We start from the raw sequence: 15,764 nt of genomic DNA on the forward strand, positions 1-15,764 counted from the left end.
CTAAATTCCTAGAACCATTGACAATTCTCTGTAAATGTATGCCTACTCCACTTAGGCTTTTGAAAGTCTTTGAAAATGACAGGCTTAAAATCCACCTTTAGATGCTTATTCTGATTTGGCTAATTTTACAAGCCATTTGAACTTTCAGCAGAAAGGGAAGCTAGTCAGAAGGAGTATTCTGACAATGAAGGACCATAGAATGGGAGAAGAGGAACAATAAGATAAAAGCTTAAAGATTAAAGTTGTTTGTGGCATTTATACACAATGGAGTATTATTCTGCATTAAAAATTGACAAAATCATAGAATTTACAGGGAAATGGATGGCATTAGAACAGATTATGCTAAGTGAAGCTAGCCAATCCCTAAAAAACAAATGCCAAATGTCTTCTTTGATATAAGGAGAGTAACTAAGATCAGAGTAGGGACAAAGAGCAGGAGAAGATTAACATTTAACAGGGATGAGAGGTGGGAGGGAAAGGGAGAGAGAAGGGAAATTGCATGGTAATGGAAGGAGACCCTCAGGGTTATACAGTGGAGGGGGTAGAGAGAGAGGAGGGGAGGGGAGGGGAGAGGTGGGGAGGGGAGGGGAGAGGTGGGGAGGGGGGAGGGGGGAGGATGGGAAAGGCAGCGGAGCACAAGGACACTAGTATGGCAATATGTAAATCAATGGATGTGTAACCAATGTGATACTGCAATCTGTGTATGGGGTGAAGGTGGGAGTTCATAACCCACTTGAATCAAAGTGTGGAATATGATATGTCAAGAAATTTGTAATGTTTTGAACAACCCACAATAAAAAATTAAAAATATAAAAAAAAATTATCAATAGTTTAACCCCCCCCCAAAAAAAAGATTAAAGTTGTGACTTCGGCAGATCGACAGTAGAATATGTCTTTCACATTCTTAAAGGTCTCTTTCATGGAAGAAACCCTAAAGTCATTGGAGAATTTGGATTTCTATTGTAAGCTTTCTCAGACTAATCATAAAATACAGGTCAAATAATGTGTGAAATTTCACTCCCTTTTGAGTCTTAAGCATCTCTCAAATGAATAATTTTATTCTTTTTCTCAGTCCAAAATTGTCATTGAAATTTTAAATTACCATTGGTAAGATTATGCCATTAAAAGACAGTTGCATGTATTACAGTATAAATATATGTAGGAAGCAGGAATTTGTCTTGGAGGAGATGTAAACATGGTTTAGTTTGAAACAAATACATAAAAGTTTGTCAAAGGTTGGTCAGATGAGTTGTTTGTGCACCTCATATGCTGGGCTCCCCAACCATATGGCTATTCAATCTCCAATGGCAAATCCTGTAAATCTGCAGTTCTTGGAAGGGAAAAAGTTTGGACAACAGATCTCTTTCAAAATTAGCATCTCATAGACAAAACAAGACTTCAGAAATTTTAATAAGCTTTTGGTAAAGTTTATGACACTGTTCATCCAGTGAATGTCAGTATGATGAGCCACCTTCTGAGCATCTACCACTCAGGGTTGGTTCAATGAATTCACTTAACAGGATTTTTTCATATCCTCTTGCTTATGAATTTCCTGTTGTCCATTCCCTTAGGAAAAAAATAATGGAAAGAGCATTGACAAAAAGCAATGTTGTTGATAATGTAGAAAATTTCTACTAGGAATAAATACTTTCAAATATGATCACATGATTGAAGTATTCCTGAAAGAAATAAATCTTAAGGGACAAAATACACGGCCAGTGATAGCTTGGTGAAAAGAAATTGTGACTGGAATCTAATATGAGACATATTCCATCATTATAGTCACAGATACACCCTGAGCAAGAACACTCAATGGCATTATTGGTTTGCATTATTTCTGAATGAAGGGTCTTGGGCTTGAGCAGTAAGGTAGGTATCAACATAATCTCACTGGGATTTCCAGGTTGTTTGAAATACCCAAAATATCAGAGAAACCATTTTAATAATAATAAAAAAGCTACATTTAGCAGAACTGATCACAGTAATGGAGAATATCACTTTAACAGAGTCTTAGCCCTGTCTTGGGCTAAGTCAGAGGTAGAAAATTTAAGGGCTTTCGGGTCTGGACTCAAGTAGTTTTAAGGTGGATCTTTCAAATTGGAAACTGAAAAGGAATGGGCAAAGTTAACAATATAGTAGTTTAGGTTTGGTCCACACAGTTAAGTAAAGGTCTTGATAGGTAAATTGTTATTGATATACAGGCTGTTGTTCAGAGTAAGAATTATTATTTTCTTCGATATACTGATTCGCTGACATTTCCCTAAGCAAACAGTACATTTAATTACCTGTTTGCAATATTATCTTTCCCAGGCTAAAGCTTCCCCGAAGAAACAACTAAGTCATGCTGACACAAATGGTCCATAGTTTTACCTAAGTCCTGTTCAGAAATCATCTCAATTCTCAAAGTCTACAATATAAAAAAAGTAGACTCTCAAAACTGGAGATTATATGCTTGAAATGGAAAATAAGATCAAAATGAAACAACACCAAATATGTTTAAAAATAAGGCAAAAAATCTACAGAAATGGAAAAAGAGATTAACAATTATAATTGAAAATTTTTAAAAAGTCACTCCCACAAAAGATTTCAATAAAACAAAAAATAAACTAAAAATTGGTACCCAACAAGAAAGAACACACAGAATTAGTTGAAATGATCCACCATGTACTTGGCCACAAAGAAAGCCTTGAGGCATTTTTAAAATCAATATCATTTATCGTATGACTAAATAAAAAAAATTACAAATTAATAAGGAAAATTCTATGTCTGTAAACTAACAAGAAAAAATACAATTACCTAATGTTCTCATTTAGATAAAATAATCATAAATCATTTAGGATATATTTACAACTGACTGTCAACACAACAGTGTTGAATCAAAATTTAAAAAAAATAAGGCAGAATGTAAAACAAAACTTTTCAAAAAAATATATTCATCATCAGCTATAAAAGATGCAAAGCAAGGGATCTGATCATTCAATAAGAAAAAAAATTGAATTAGAGCAACAAAGCAAACCTAGAGAAGCAAAAAAATAAAGAAATAATGAAATAACTGATATCAGAAAATAAATGAGAGAGATGACCAGAATGGCTATTAGAAAATGTACAGTGGGCATAGTATTGTCACTTGTCATCAAACATTATCTTCAAAGAAAGCAGTAAGTAAAACAGAAAAGAGGTATTATTCTGGCTGGCCCCTGCTACCCAACTCTCTTTTCTCAGTTTCCACTGACTGAAGAATATTTTCTGGAAAAAATAAAAAATAAAACAACAACAAAAAGCACCCCCCCCAAATAAAACAACAACAACAACAACAAAACCCCAATACTGGTTTAGAAGCACTGTTGTAAAATAGGTCTTGCACTAAGCTAGTGATGGACTCACAATCAGTACAATTAGCCTTCTTAAAGTTGTTATATATATATATATATATATATATATATATATATATATATATATATATATATATATATATATATATTTAATGTGGTGCTGAGGATAGAACCCAGTGCCTCACATGTGCCAGGCAAGTGCTCTACTGCTTAGCCACAACCTCAGCCTCCTTCTTAAACTTCAAAATATGCAGGTGGGATAAAGAATTTTCTAGGTGTTAAGAAAAACAAAAGTCCTGAGCAACTGCCCCCTTTTGACTTTTTGAAACATTCTTGAAAACCTAATGCAATATTGTTTTCAAAGACTGCAATTATTTTTTTCCACTCACATTCACCTTTTGCCCACATTTCACTTGACAGAATAGTAGTAGGAAAATAAAATTTTTCAGAAGAGAAAAGTTAGTATGAGCTACTGTTTTATCCTATGAATATAATACATTTTGATACATTTTAAATTGTGGATTTTGCAGTATTTATACAATGCTAAGCCCAATGTTGGAACTGCTTGAGCTTCTCAATTTTGTTTGCCTATTAGAATGCTTCTGTCTGAGTCTTACCCCCAGAACAGTTTAACTATGATTCTGATGATGGACTCAGGAATCTGAATTTCTGAAATCATCTGTGATTCCAAAGCAATCAACATGGAGACTCACTGTACTCAGGCAAGTTTATAAAGCAACTCCAATTTCTATTTAAATCTTATCCTAGTCTGTCCTTAGCTCTTCTCTTTCCATAGCTTCACCATTTCTAAAGACAAATATAGCAAATTGGTCAAATATGTATATGGCAAGAAGACAGAAAGAAGACTAAAAGATTGACACCGTAAAGATCCCAAAATAGCTCAACAAGTTGTGATAAACTTACTCTAACAGGAAAAATTTTCATAAAGACAAAGAACAAAACTCAAACTTGCGCATGGTAAACTGACCCCATGAATGCGGGATGCAAGGAAATGCAGATGTGAGTATATAGCAGTAGGCATGAAGAATTATAGAGGAACTTAATTGACTTTAAGTAGTTTTGCTACCTGAATCCTAGGGCAGAGACCTAAGTCTGGGGATCCCAACAGACCAGATTCAGTCACCTGTGGACACAAGAGTTCCATCAGAGATAAATGGTTGTGAAGAAGGGAAGAGGTTTATTCAATACAGTTATACTGGGAAGAAATGGGGACTAATCTCCAAATCCATGTCTTCTTGGTACTCAAAGTACCAAGAGTATATAAGTGAAGAACTAGTGCAGGAAGCAAGGAGGATGCACAATCAAGTAGTATTTGCAAAGCTGTGGTCTAGCTGATCAATTTCAAGGCTGGTTATATGGAGTCTTATTGGAGCTGGGAAAATCCTTGTTACCCGGGGAGGGAGCAATTTGGTCCCTCATGAGATGATTGCTCCTGCTTGAGGGGCAGCTTCTGTTCATATGATGGGGTGATGTGTCTTCAGGGCTCATTGTTCCTGGAATTTCTGGGGAGGAGCAATGACTGACAGGAAGAACAGACAATGAGGAGCAAAATGGAGTCAGGACAAGACTGGGTCCTCCTTCAAAGCCCTAATTTTTCAGTTTGAGTCAGGACTCGGATTTGGCTGCCAGAAAGTAAATTTGATCCAAGACTATATCAACAAATATGTTCCATCTGCACAAGGAAGAGCCTTTTCTGCATGTTTATTGGAACACTTTAAGTACTGAGCCATGGTCTGAGCAGTATGCTTTATGAGAAAGTGGAGCTGTCATATAGTGGAAAAGTAAATTTAGCTGGGAGGAAGGCTAGCACTGTGAGAACATGATAGGTATGTTGAAAATATCTGAGGAACTTACATGTGGTAGATTAGATTTATCATGTAAAAACGCCAGAAATCAAAAGTAATAGACACAAGGAAACACTTCCATAATGTTGACCTTCAAAACAGGGAATGGACAAGCACACAAAGCAGAGGGTTCCCTGTTGCTGGAGGTATTTAAGCCTTCAAATAAACAATGGATAAGGAGAGTTCCAAGTGTCCTAAAGGTCTGAATCACATCTAAGATTTTATGAATCTATAAGAACAGCATATTTAGAGTGGTTTGGGAGCAAAAGTGAGACTTTTCATGTTCTGCATGCTGTCAAAACTCCTTAGCTAGATCCTCTACAACTTCTCCATCCTGCTTGGGGACTGCTGGTGCCACAGGCATCACAGTCCCTGGGTACTTTTCTAATGGAGAATGCAGCACTTTTCTGAAGATGTCATGTCCTTCTAGCATAGGTTTATCAGGAGCTCCTCTTCATCATCCAGTTTCTCTTGTTAACCAAATTTGTTGCAGAAGTAGACTGTGTCTTTTAGTTCTTCATAAAAATTCTAGCCTTTATCTCCATCTGCAAGTTTGGGGTTCCAAAATGGCCATTAGCATCTATCCCAACAGGCTACACTGCATTCTGTGAACTCCCTTTGTTGTTCTGGCTTCACCAAGTTACCCAGAAAAAGGCAAAGGGGGGCAATGCGTTTTCCAAGGTCCGGTTGGGTCTCTGCCATAGTGATGATTTTCTCTTGAAACTTTTAGAACTCTCTTGGAAATGTGCTCAGGTCCTGAGGCCCAGGCGTGCCAGGAATAGGATGAGAGCCCCGCGGCTGACAAGGACAAAGGGTCGGCGGCTGTTTTCTACCCACAGTACCTGCTTTCTCCATGCTCCAACTTGCCCAGAGTAGTAGTAACCTCTAAGGCTGGTCCTGCGGATCACCCGCCCCAAGGATGAACTTGCACCTCCAGCCGCCCACTCCAGGGAGGGAAGGGGAGGGGAAGAAAAGCTGGGGAGCGGGAAGGAGGTGGGGCCGCTGGGGCGGAGGCGAGAGAAGTGGGGAGCCGCTGGGAGAGAGCTTCCGAGGGAAAGTGAGAGGGGAGGGCAGCCCGGGCTCGGCACGCTCCCTCCCTCGGCCGCTTTCTCTCACATAAGCGCAGGCAGAGGGCGCATCAGTCATGCCCTGCCCCTGCGCCCGCCGCCGCCGCCGCCGCCGCTCAGCCCCGCGCGCACTGGAGGCTCCTGCGCCGCGGTGCTCCCGGGCCTCGCCGCCGCCGCCGCCGGGCGCCCCGCCGCCCTGCTCGCGCCACCCGCACCGCCACCGCCACCCCTCACGCCGCTCCGGGTGCCCGGCTCGCTTCACTTCGGGGAAGGGGAGGGAGGAGGGGGACGGAGGCTCTGGTGGCTCTGGAGGAGTAGAACATTGCGGGGTGTTTGGGCTTTCCCCTCCTCTTCCCAAAAGGCAAAAACAAAAACGCGAACAGAGGAGCTGTCCTCCCTCGCCCTCGCTTCACCTCGCCGGCTCCGAATGAGGGGAGCTCGGATGTCCGGTTTCCTGTGAGGCTTTTACCTGACACCCGTCGCCTTTCCCCGGCACTGGCTGGGAGAGCGACTTGCAAAGTTGGGAACCCGGAGCCCCGGACTCGCTCCCGCCGCCTCCGGCTCTCCCAGCGGGGGGTCACGGAGAGGAAATCGGGGGGGAAAGGGGACGAGGAGGGGACTTCTGCATCGCAGGGGCGCCCGCGCCCCCACCCCTGGCCCCGCTAGCGGACCGGTCCTTCCACCATGCACTTGCTGGGCTTCTTCTCTCTGGCGTGTTCCCTGCTCGCCGCTGCGCTGCTCCCGGGTCCGCGCGAGGCACCCGCCGCCGCCGCCTTCGAGTCCGGCCTCGGCTTCTCCGACCTGGAGCCGGACGGGGGCGAGGTCAAGGTAAGAGCGCCGAGGGTGCCTGTCTGGGGCCGGACCGCGGCCCAAGTCCGGCTGCCGGCTCAGTTTGCTAAGAACCTGCGCACAAGAGCTAAGTGTGTACCCCTTTAGCTTCGTGGAGTCAAAGTTACCGAGCCCAGTGCACGCTTCCTTGGAGAAAAGTTTTTCTTTTTTAAATAGGAAGTTGTTACTGGAAAGGAAAGCAATTTACAGAAGCAGAGGCCCGGGAGAGGTGTCTAGTAATAGAGATCAGAGTCTGTTTCAAAGTGGTCTCCGCTGGCACAACAAGGGCATCTGGAACCCTGCCAGTTGGAGTGGCTCAGGAGAGCATTTAATTCTGGTCTGGAAATGCTTTTTCTTTCCCTGGCTGATCTGTGGGACTCCAAACAGCTTCTGGGGCAAGGATGACCAGTCGAGCGAGTCTGATTTTCCTGAAGTGTTCATAGTATGTGGAGCACTCAGCCGGCGCCTTGCGCTATTTTGGAAAAAGTGTAAGGGAATTTAGGAACTGGGCTTGAGGGCTTGAGACTTAAAAGTTCACTTGAAGTTGGTCAAACTTGGAATGTAACCGGAGGTTAGGCTCATTTAGATCAGAATCAAACAAAGCTTTTTTTTATTTTTTTATTTTTTTATTCCAACTTTATAAATTCTTCTTTCCGAAAATCTGGTCATGAAATATTAAAATTAAGTTGTCTTTTTCTTGTTTGAGTTATTTTATTTATTTTGCTTTTAAGTAAGAGGAGTTTATTTTTTGCCTAAAAGTGTTGCTTTTGAAGGCATTCTGATTTTCAAATAATGGCATTATGGTGTTTGTGTCTGTTCTTACTGGGTTCTTCTGAAGAGTATGTTTTTAACCTAAAAAGTTCATAACAGTGGAGTATGCTTTATAGAGTTCTTGAACTCCTGAAATTTTATACTCAACATACTATGAGATACCAACACTTGCAGTGCCTCTGGCTGAAACTACACTGCAGCGGTTTATTTCAACTGATGGCAAATGAGAAGTGCCAGTGATATGTTGCTCTCAACTTTCAAGTGACTTTATTCATGAACATATACTGAATGTGTAGAAATTAAGTTGTCTTCCCAGTTATATTTTGAGATGCACTTTAAGACTAAGAAGACTAAGGTTTAAAATTAACTACTTTTGCATTTTAAATTTTGGGAAAAATTAAAATATATCAGAATTTGTAGTTTGATAATTGAAGTCAACAAAAAAATGAAATTCTCAGTTTCATTCACAATGTATTATCTATATACATTAAGTTGCAAAACAAACAGTGTACATTATGTGCATTACAATTCAACACAAATACATCACTGTAGCTATAGTAATGAAAATGTCCTTCTGTTTTTAAATACCACAAAAATGTAGCATTGGACCCAGTAATGCCATCTGTAATTTGAGTCCTTGAATTTTGCCACATCTGTTCACTTTCTGTGTCTGAAAACTCAAACTAATTTAAGTATAACTTGGTAAGACAACACCTCTCCATTGCCTATGGTAACTTTGGTTTACAATAAGAAAGTGTGATGCTTTAAGTAAAATGAGAAGCACTTCCCTATAAGACAATATCCTAGATGAGATTTGCTAACTCTGGGTCAGTCATGAATGAATGTTCTGCAGAAGTGGGTGAGGATGGAGGGACGAGGGATGTTATGTCTTGGTATGGGATTGGAGGGTAAAAATAGTTAATTTATTTTAATTTTCAAAATTGTCTTCATTGGTAGTGAGTAATAAAAATTTCCCTTCTCTGAAACTATTCATTTTTGTTGGTAAATGTGCTTTTCATATTTAACCATCTTTTCTGTTCTGTACAGTGAATATGGATTGATATTCTGTATGTGATGTGAATTCTTTCCTCACACGATAAAACATTATTTTAAATCTCTTGAGTTTTACACAGCAGTATATTATTGCTGCACTAAACTTTTCCCCAGTGGTGAATATAACCTTGACAGGATATATGTCATTAATGACTTCAGTAAAACTGTTCTGTCCTTGCTGTGAAACTTGGATGCAACTGCTCCAAAGACTCCCTGTCTCTCCCTAGTGGTCTGTCTATGTAAGCACCTCATTTAGATGAAGGCATGCAAGAATCAGGGAGGAACCAATTGTTAATTTTCTATGAACAGTAAAATCCAGCATGATATTTCAGAAAGTAAATAAAAGATGCCTTATATACCTAATCCCAATAGATGGAAATTTTTGGTAATTAACACTTAACATAGTAATTTAAAATTATATAACTAATATGAAGCTACTCACAAACTATGAACCAAATCTAGCTATCCAATCCTTTTGTGGTCCCCAAAGCCATACAAAATATTGGAAGTGAAATCAGAAAAGGAATCAAGATCTTTTTTTCTTGACTTATATTTGCATTTAGTAGGTTCCCATTTCTAATTATCGGTGTTGTATGATTTCATGAAAAGTTCTAAAATGTTTCTCTGAAGGAGCTTTGTACAAACTATCAATGTCAGAATAGTATGTTGGTTAAAAGTGAAATTAACTGAATATAATTGGTGAAAAGAAGAAGTATCTAAATTGTTATCCAACTAACAAAACTGCAAAACCTAGAAAACACATTAAATCTCTAAATCTAGTGATTTACAACAAGAGTTTATATAGAGTTCACTCTGGGTGGTAGGAGTTGAGTTTGATTTTAAGGAAGAAGTTGGTTTATGACCAAAAAGGAAAGGAAAAAAAAAGGAAGAATTACTTCATAGGAAGTATATTTATGGAACTTTTACTCCATAAATATAGTGGATTGTAGTGGGATCTAGATATCTAGATCAGGAGCAGCATTTCTCAAAATAGTGTCTGTGTGCCAACTACATCAGAATTCCCTAAGGTTTTTTTTTTTTTTTTTCTCTCCTTAACCTTATACCAACTGTAACTCTTGGCTTGGAACTATGAATATACATTTAAAATAGTATCCTCATTCTCATTCACAATGAAAGTATTATCTGCACTTATCTATAATGTGTCTTAATGACTAATTTCGGTGGTTATATCATCTTCCTTATATAATTGTTGAGTCTGAAGAATAATCTGTCAGCCATGGGCATAGTAAAAGACATATGCCATTTTTCCTCTCTTTGAGGAGTTAATAGCTGAGGTTAAAAAAAATAAAGATCTATGAACAAAAATACTATGAGATACATTGCCCTTTTGTGAGGGAATTGGCACAAAGAGTTGTCTGTGTTCTAAAGTTTGGATGAGAGACTCATCATGGTGGTCTGGATTATCTGGGAACCTTGACCTGAGAACAGAGCGTGAGTTGTAACTTGGATGTGAATTTCCAACAGGCAGTTCATCAAAACCAGAAGTCTATTTGATCTCTTGAATGGGATGAGAAAATGAGAACACAAGCAGGACACTTTGACTGGAGGATTGTATAGGGTAACAGTGAAGACTCCTCAATAAGAATAAGTTAAGAGATAATTAGGATCATTACTGTTTATGGCCTGAGCCAGTTTAAGCAGTCTAAACTTCATGCTATGGATCAGAGAGGGTTATTCATGACCCAAGCAACTGAATAACATAGTAAGAAGACTATTGAAATTATTCCTGGGGTTGATTAGGACTTTTACTAGGTCATTAGGACTTTTACTGGGGAGATGATCCATTTAAGAAGCAACAGAAATAATCTAGATAGGAAATGATGAAGAGTCATCATGAGTGTTGGCAGAGGAAACAGATGAAGGAGCTGCTAACAACAAAGAACCCATAGATCTGGTAACTGACCAATGTGAGAGTTAAGGGAAGGGGGAATTCACCCTGGTCTCAATGTTTGAATCATAGGAACATATTGGTTCTACTTGTAGGATTAGGGTATTTCAGAGAAGAGACTAGTATTCATGGATGGATAGTGGATGATGACAGCATTCTTCCATAAAAAAATGTATTTAGTAGACAATAGGACATCTTTGCAGAAACAAAGTAAACTTTACAAATTTACATTCCATTGAAGGGAAATAACTGTCTAGAGTCAACAGGATGTGAACTGCATAATATACTTAAAATATTTGGGCATTTAACAGGTGTTAAGGACAATTCCTATAGGAAAATTAAGAGTATGCCTATCCTGTTACCCTTCATTAAACATGAGGAGGTAAATTTTATTTTTTATTTTTATTTTTGGTACTGAGGATTGAACTCAGAAACACTCGATCACTGAGACACATCCCTAGCCCTATTTTGTATTTTTATTTGGAGACAGGATCTCACTAAGTTGCTTAGTGCCTCGCCATTGCAGAGGCAAGCTTTGAACTTGTTATTCTCCTGTCTCTGCCTCCAGAGCCACTGGGATTACAGGTGTGAGTCAGGGCGCCAGACTAAGAGGTAAATTTTATCTAAGTAGAATTCCACAAAAGTGTCTGTAATTTTTAGTCATTTACTGGGAGGCTTCTCTGTGCTCTGTCTTGCAGTGCTCATACTTCTCAGTAGGAATCTCCCTCCACCCACAATCAGTCTTTAGAAAGGAGGTTCAAGATTAAGGAAACTTGAAATGTTTGTGGAAGAGGAAACCTTTAAACTCTTTTAGCTTCACTGGATAACAATTTATGTTACAGGCTCAGAGTTTGACTTCCTATGAGCCCCTCTCTGAGTAGGGCAAAAGATTATATCATGGAAGAATTGGATTCATGTCCCTTTATCCAGAGTATCTGATTTTTTAATAGCTGGCCTATAATGGCTGTGTTTATAATTTTCCTCAGAGTGTACGATTAAGTGTTTTTGTGAATCTCCTCTCTTAGATTTCTGACATTAGTCTGAGTGATGCTGGTCATATATGAATGTGAACATAAAAAGCTCTGTTCTTTCATTTTAGTTTCCACTTCATTGTATTTCTTCTCCTGAACTGGTAGCCATTTTTTTTTTCATGAGTTAATATCAAAACTGCTTCAGGAAGCAGTTAATTCTTGATCTCAGTTGAATATCTTTAAGAGCACTGGGTGGCTATTCTTGTCCTTCTAAACTGATTTCAGAAGAGTGCAGAGTAGAGGATTTGGGGTTCTTAAGAAGGAGCTTTTGGCCTTCTTTTCACCATGGGCCAGCCTGGAAGCTTCTCTCAGCTCTTAACTTGGGGACACAGTTGCTGTTGTGAGAAGAGGGATGGAGGGCCTCTTGTACCCTCAGCCCTACTCTTGCCTTCAGCACCTCCAGGCTTCTTCCATGAAGGTTTAGATTATCCTCCAGGTGCCATCCATTCCTCTGTATATTAAGAGTCAGAATTTAAATAATGAGCTGTGACATCCTAAGCACTTGCCTGTTCTATGCACCTTGCTAGGGCCTTATAACTTAATTATATTTTGTTTTTTATTACACCTCCGTGAGATATACATTATGTTTCATTAAGAATGATGGATCTAAGACTCAGATGACTTAACAAAGATCAAGAATAGTTTTTTTTTCTTTGAAAAATACTTTTGCAACATTTAGAGAACACCTTGGAGAAATGTGGTGATGGGTTTGGGTCTTTTGGGTTGGTGAAAGACATATGATCTATTCTCCTTTCAGCATCATTGCGGCTCTCCCCCCTGCACATGGCAGTAATGTGCAAGAAGGCAGAGAGAATGTATCACTCTACATTTATGGCTGCCCTGTGAAAACTGCTTAGGTCCAGATTCCCTATAATGGAACAAACTACAATGAACGTGAACTTTCTTCCAGACATGCTACCCCTTTGACTAAAGATAGATCATGAATGACCTAATTTATGGAAGTATTGAAAGAATAACTACTTAGCTAAGAGCCTAATGTGAATTCCTGACAGTTATTAAGCAGTTTTTCTAAGTTGTGCTAATGTAACCTCAGTGAAAGACTGTAATTTTACCTATGCCAAATGACCTTTCACAAATAAGTAGATTTGGAAAGAACAAATTTTAGTTGGCAGAACCATTATACCTCTGCAAACTTCTGAACATATACTGTTTCATCTTTTGCCAGTTACAATATTTCCTGGCAGACATGCATACTGTAGACACTACATTGGCCTACCATTTGTTAAGTATACATATTGGTAAGTACACATTTGTAAATTCACATTCAGATATCATGGATTTTTTTCAAGTTAGAAAAAAAAAACCTGAGAATTTTGCACAAAAAGGGATGCTAAGGAGTTTGATATATAATGTAATTCTAAATTTTAGTATAACTATTTCAAGTATGTCTGTGTAATTGTTTCTTCTGAAATTTACTTGTGTAAATTGTATGGGTGCTTCCTATTCCTAATCTATTTATTTTTTTCAGAGTTTATAATTTAAGAGAGCAGAGATTGTGTTGATTTGCTTTATTGGGCATCCATAATAGAAGAAATCCAGTAGGTATCTTAAAATATCTTTCGCTAATGGATTCCTACTATTTCTTTATACTGATCTTATCCTTAGGGCTTTCAAGTGTTCATTTTTTTTTTTTTTTTGTAATTGTGAAATCCAAAAGCTCATTCCCATAAATTTGATACTTTAACACTATCCTGAATTGACATACTACTGTTGACTGTCTTTATTTATCCTATAAGTTTAAATATTTCTAAACTTTATTGAAGAAACAGCAGCATATTTATTCATGAGAAGTTGCTATAGATCCTGCTGGTTGAGGGATGTTGAATATTAAAATGCATATACACTGGATTTCTTAAAAAATTCTGGCATCTGAGATTGATGTCCTACAAGGGTTTAGGGTTAGGGAGTGGATTGTAGGCCTGTTGTTTTCAGAAGCCTTCCTTAGGGACTGGCTGGAAGGGGCAGGGAAAGGAAATTGAAGACCTCATGAAGGAAGTGCTATAGATGCTCCTAACACTTAAACTTTACCCATTAGTACCTTGGTTATGTGCTTACAAATCCATATTCTCATATGTAAGTCTCCTTTAATTCAGGGGCACTATAATTAATTCTCATCAATGGCAGCTGTAATTCAAAGTAGGAGATTATAATGTGATGAGTAATGTAAAAAAAAATGTGGAGTGATTGATTCTTGTCAATAGCAAGTTTATGATCATTTTTGAGAAACACCAAATTTACTCATTAAAAATACAATAAATGGGAACTGGGGATAGAGCTCTGTTGGTAGAGTGGTTACCTAGAATGCACAAGGCCCAGAGTTCAATTCCCAGCACAGAAATGAATTGAACTATAAATACAGGCAATATAAAATATTTTTGTGAGAGAGTTTCATGAGTTATCACCAATTGTAGGGTAGGCTTTTGGTTGTTGCTTGGGCAGGCCTGGTAGAATTGAGATGATATGAGATTAAATGAAAAAAAAAAAAGAGTAGATGCTGATTACAGAAATTGGGAGGGGGAATATTTTGGATTGAAGAGTGACCACAAAGTATGAAAGTAATAATGGTCAGGGGTGTTTGGGAACTGGGAAGGGACTCTTTCACTGAAGAGTCAAGAGCTTAAAGGGAAAAAGAGGGCATTATGGAACGTGAGATGCGCAAGATCCACTCTGAGTTTGGGTTAAAGCAATAAGAGCCACCACAGATTCCTGAATGTGATTCTGAAAGTGGGATATAAGAAGGCTAATTTGCTCAAAAGTGTCTAAAGAAATCAACTAGAAGCCATTTTAACTCTGTATTTCGTGAGTTTAGCAGTGACTATCTTTCTCATTCCATGACCACCCATGTGTGGTATTTGAACTCCTCTATATGCCTCTGATTTCTGATGATTACAGTGGTGATTACTTTTGACTTATGTAAACACCAATTACTGTGTGATCTGGATACATTTATAAAACATATTAATAACAGACAACTTTGCTATCACGATTTGCATTCCAAACAGAGTAAGCAGTGTAAACAGTGGTCATGCTTAGATACACACACACACACACACACACACACACACTCTTCACCTCTTAAGAATTGTTTAAACTGGCAACCATGGGTTATGTATTGTTTCTTGCATGGCTAAGTATTTTTTGACAATTCATTGAAACAAAATCTTAAAGAAAATTCTGAAGTGTATGAGACTTAGAGTCCATAATTTATAATTTAGTTTGTAATTTTTCGAGACTGTATTAACCACATGTAGGTGTAGGTCAGCTGGCAATTTATCAGAAAAAGAGATAATCCAAAAATGTCTTAGAAATTCCTTCTTTGAAAATTTTGCTTAAATGTTGTTTAGTCAGCTTTTGTGTTGATATGATCAAAATATCCAACAAAAACACCTTGGAGGAGGAAAAGTTTATTGGGGGCTTATAGTTTCAGAGGTCACATCCACCGATGGCTGACTATTGCTCTGGGCTTGAGGTAAGACAGAATACCATGGTGGAAGGGCCCAGTGGAGGAAAGCTACTCAGGTCATGACCCAGTGAGGAAGAGGGGAGACAGAGACAGAGGGGAGAGCCACAGGGAAGATACACCCTTCAAGAGCATGCCCCCAGTGACCTACCTCCCCTGGGCATGCCCCATTGCCTATAGTTACCAGTCAGTTCATTCTAAGTAGGATGGAGTGATTAGGTTACAGCTCTCATAATTCAATCTTTTCATCTCCAAACATTCCTGCATTAACAGGAGCTTTTGGGGGATACCTCATGTCCAAACCAAACAAAATATTCCTGTTAACAGTAAGATTAGAAAGACAGGGCAGGGAATAAACAAAATAAATAGTATAAATACTTTGCAGCTCTTGTTATAAATAATTTTTAACATAGAAAAAACTTATTTA

The 15,764-nt window shown here is 38.7% G+C and overlaps 1 protein-coding gene across 1 annotated transcript in view; it reads left to right on the top strand.

The window, feature by feature from the left end:
- Nucleotides 1-6,461: 6,461 nt before the first annotated feature.
- Nucleotides 6,462-15,764, top strand: part of Vegfc (vascular endothelial growth factor C) — a 114,740-nt gene continuing 105,437 nt past the window's right edge. Inside the window, exon 1 of the mRNA XM_046427551.2 lies at nt 6,462-7,092. Within this exon, the coding sequence (XP_046283507.1) occupies nt 6,949-7,092 (144 nt within the window). The 5' untranslated portion in view covers nt 6,462-6,948. The remainder of the gene's footprint in view (nt 7,093-15,764) is intronic.

The sequence above is a fragment of the Marmota monax genome, unplaced genomic scaffold (assembly GCF_021218885.2).
Source record: "Marmota monax isolate L192 unplaced genomic scaffold, Marmota_monax_Labrador192_F-V1.1 WCK01_AAM20220418_F8-fsc00159, whole genome shotgun sequence".
NCBI classification, from domain to species: domain Eukaryota; kingdom Metazoa; phylum Chordata; class Mammalia; order Rodentia; family Sciuridae; genus Marmota; species Marmota monax.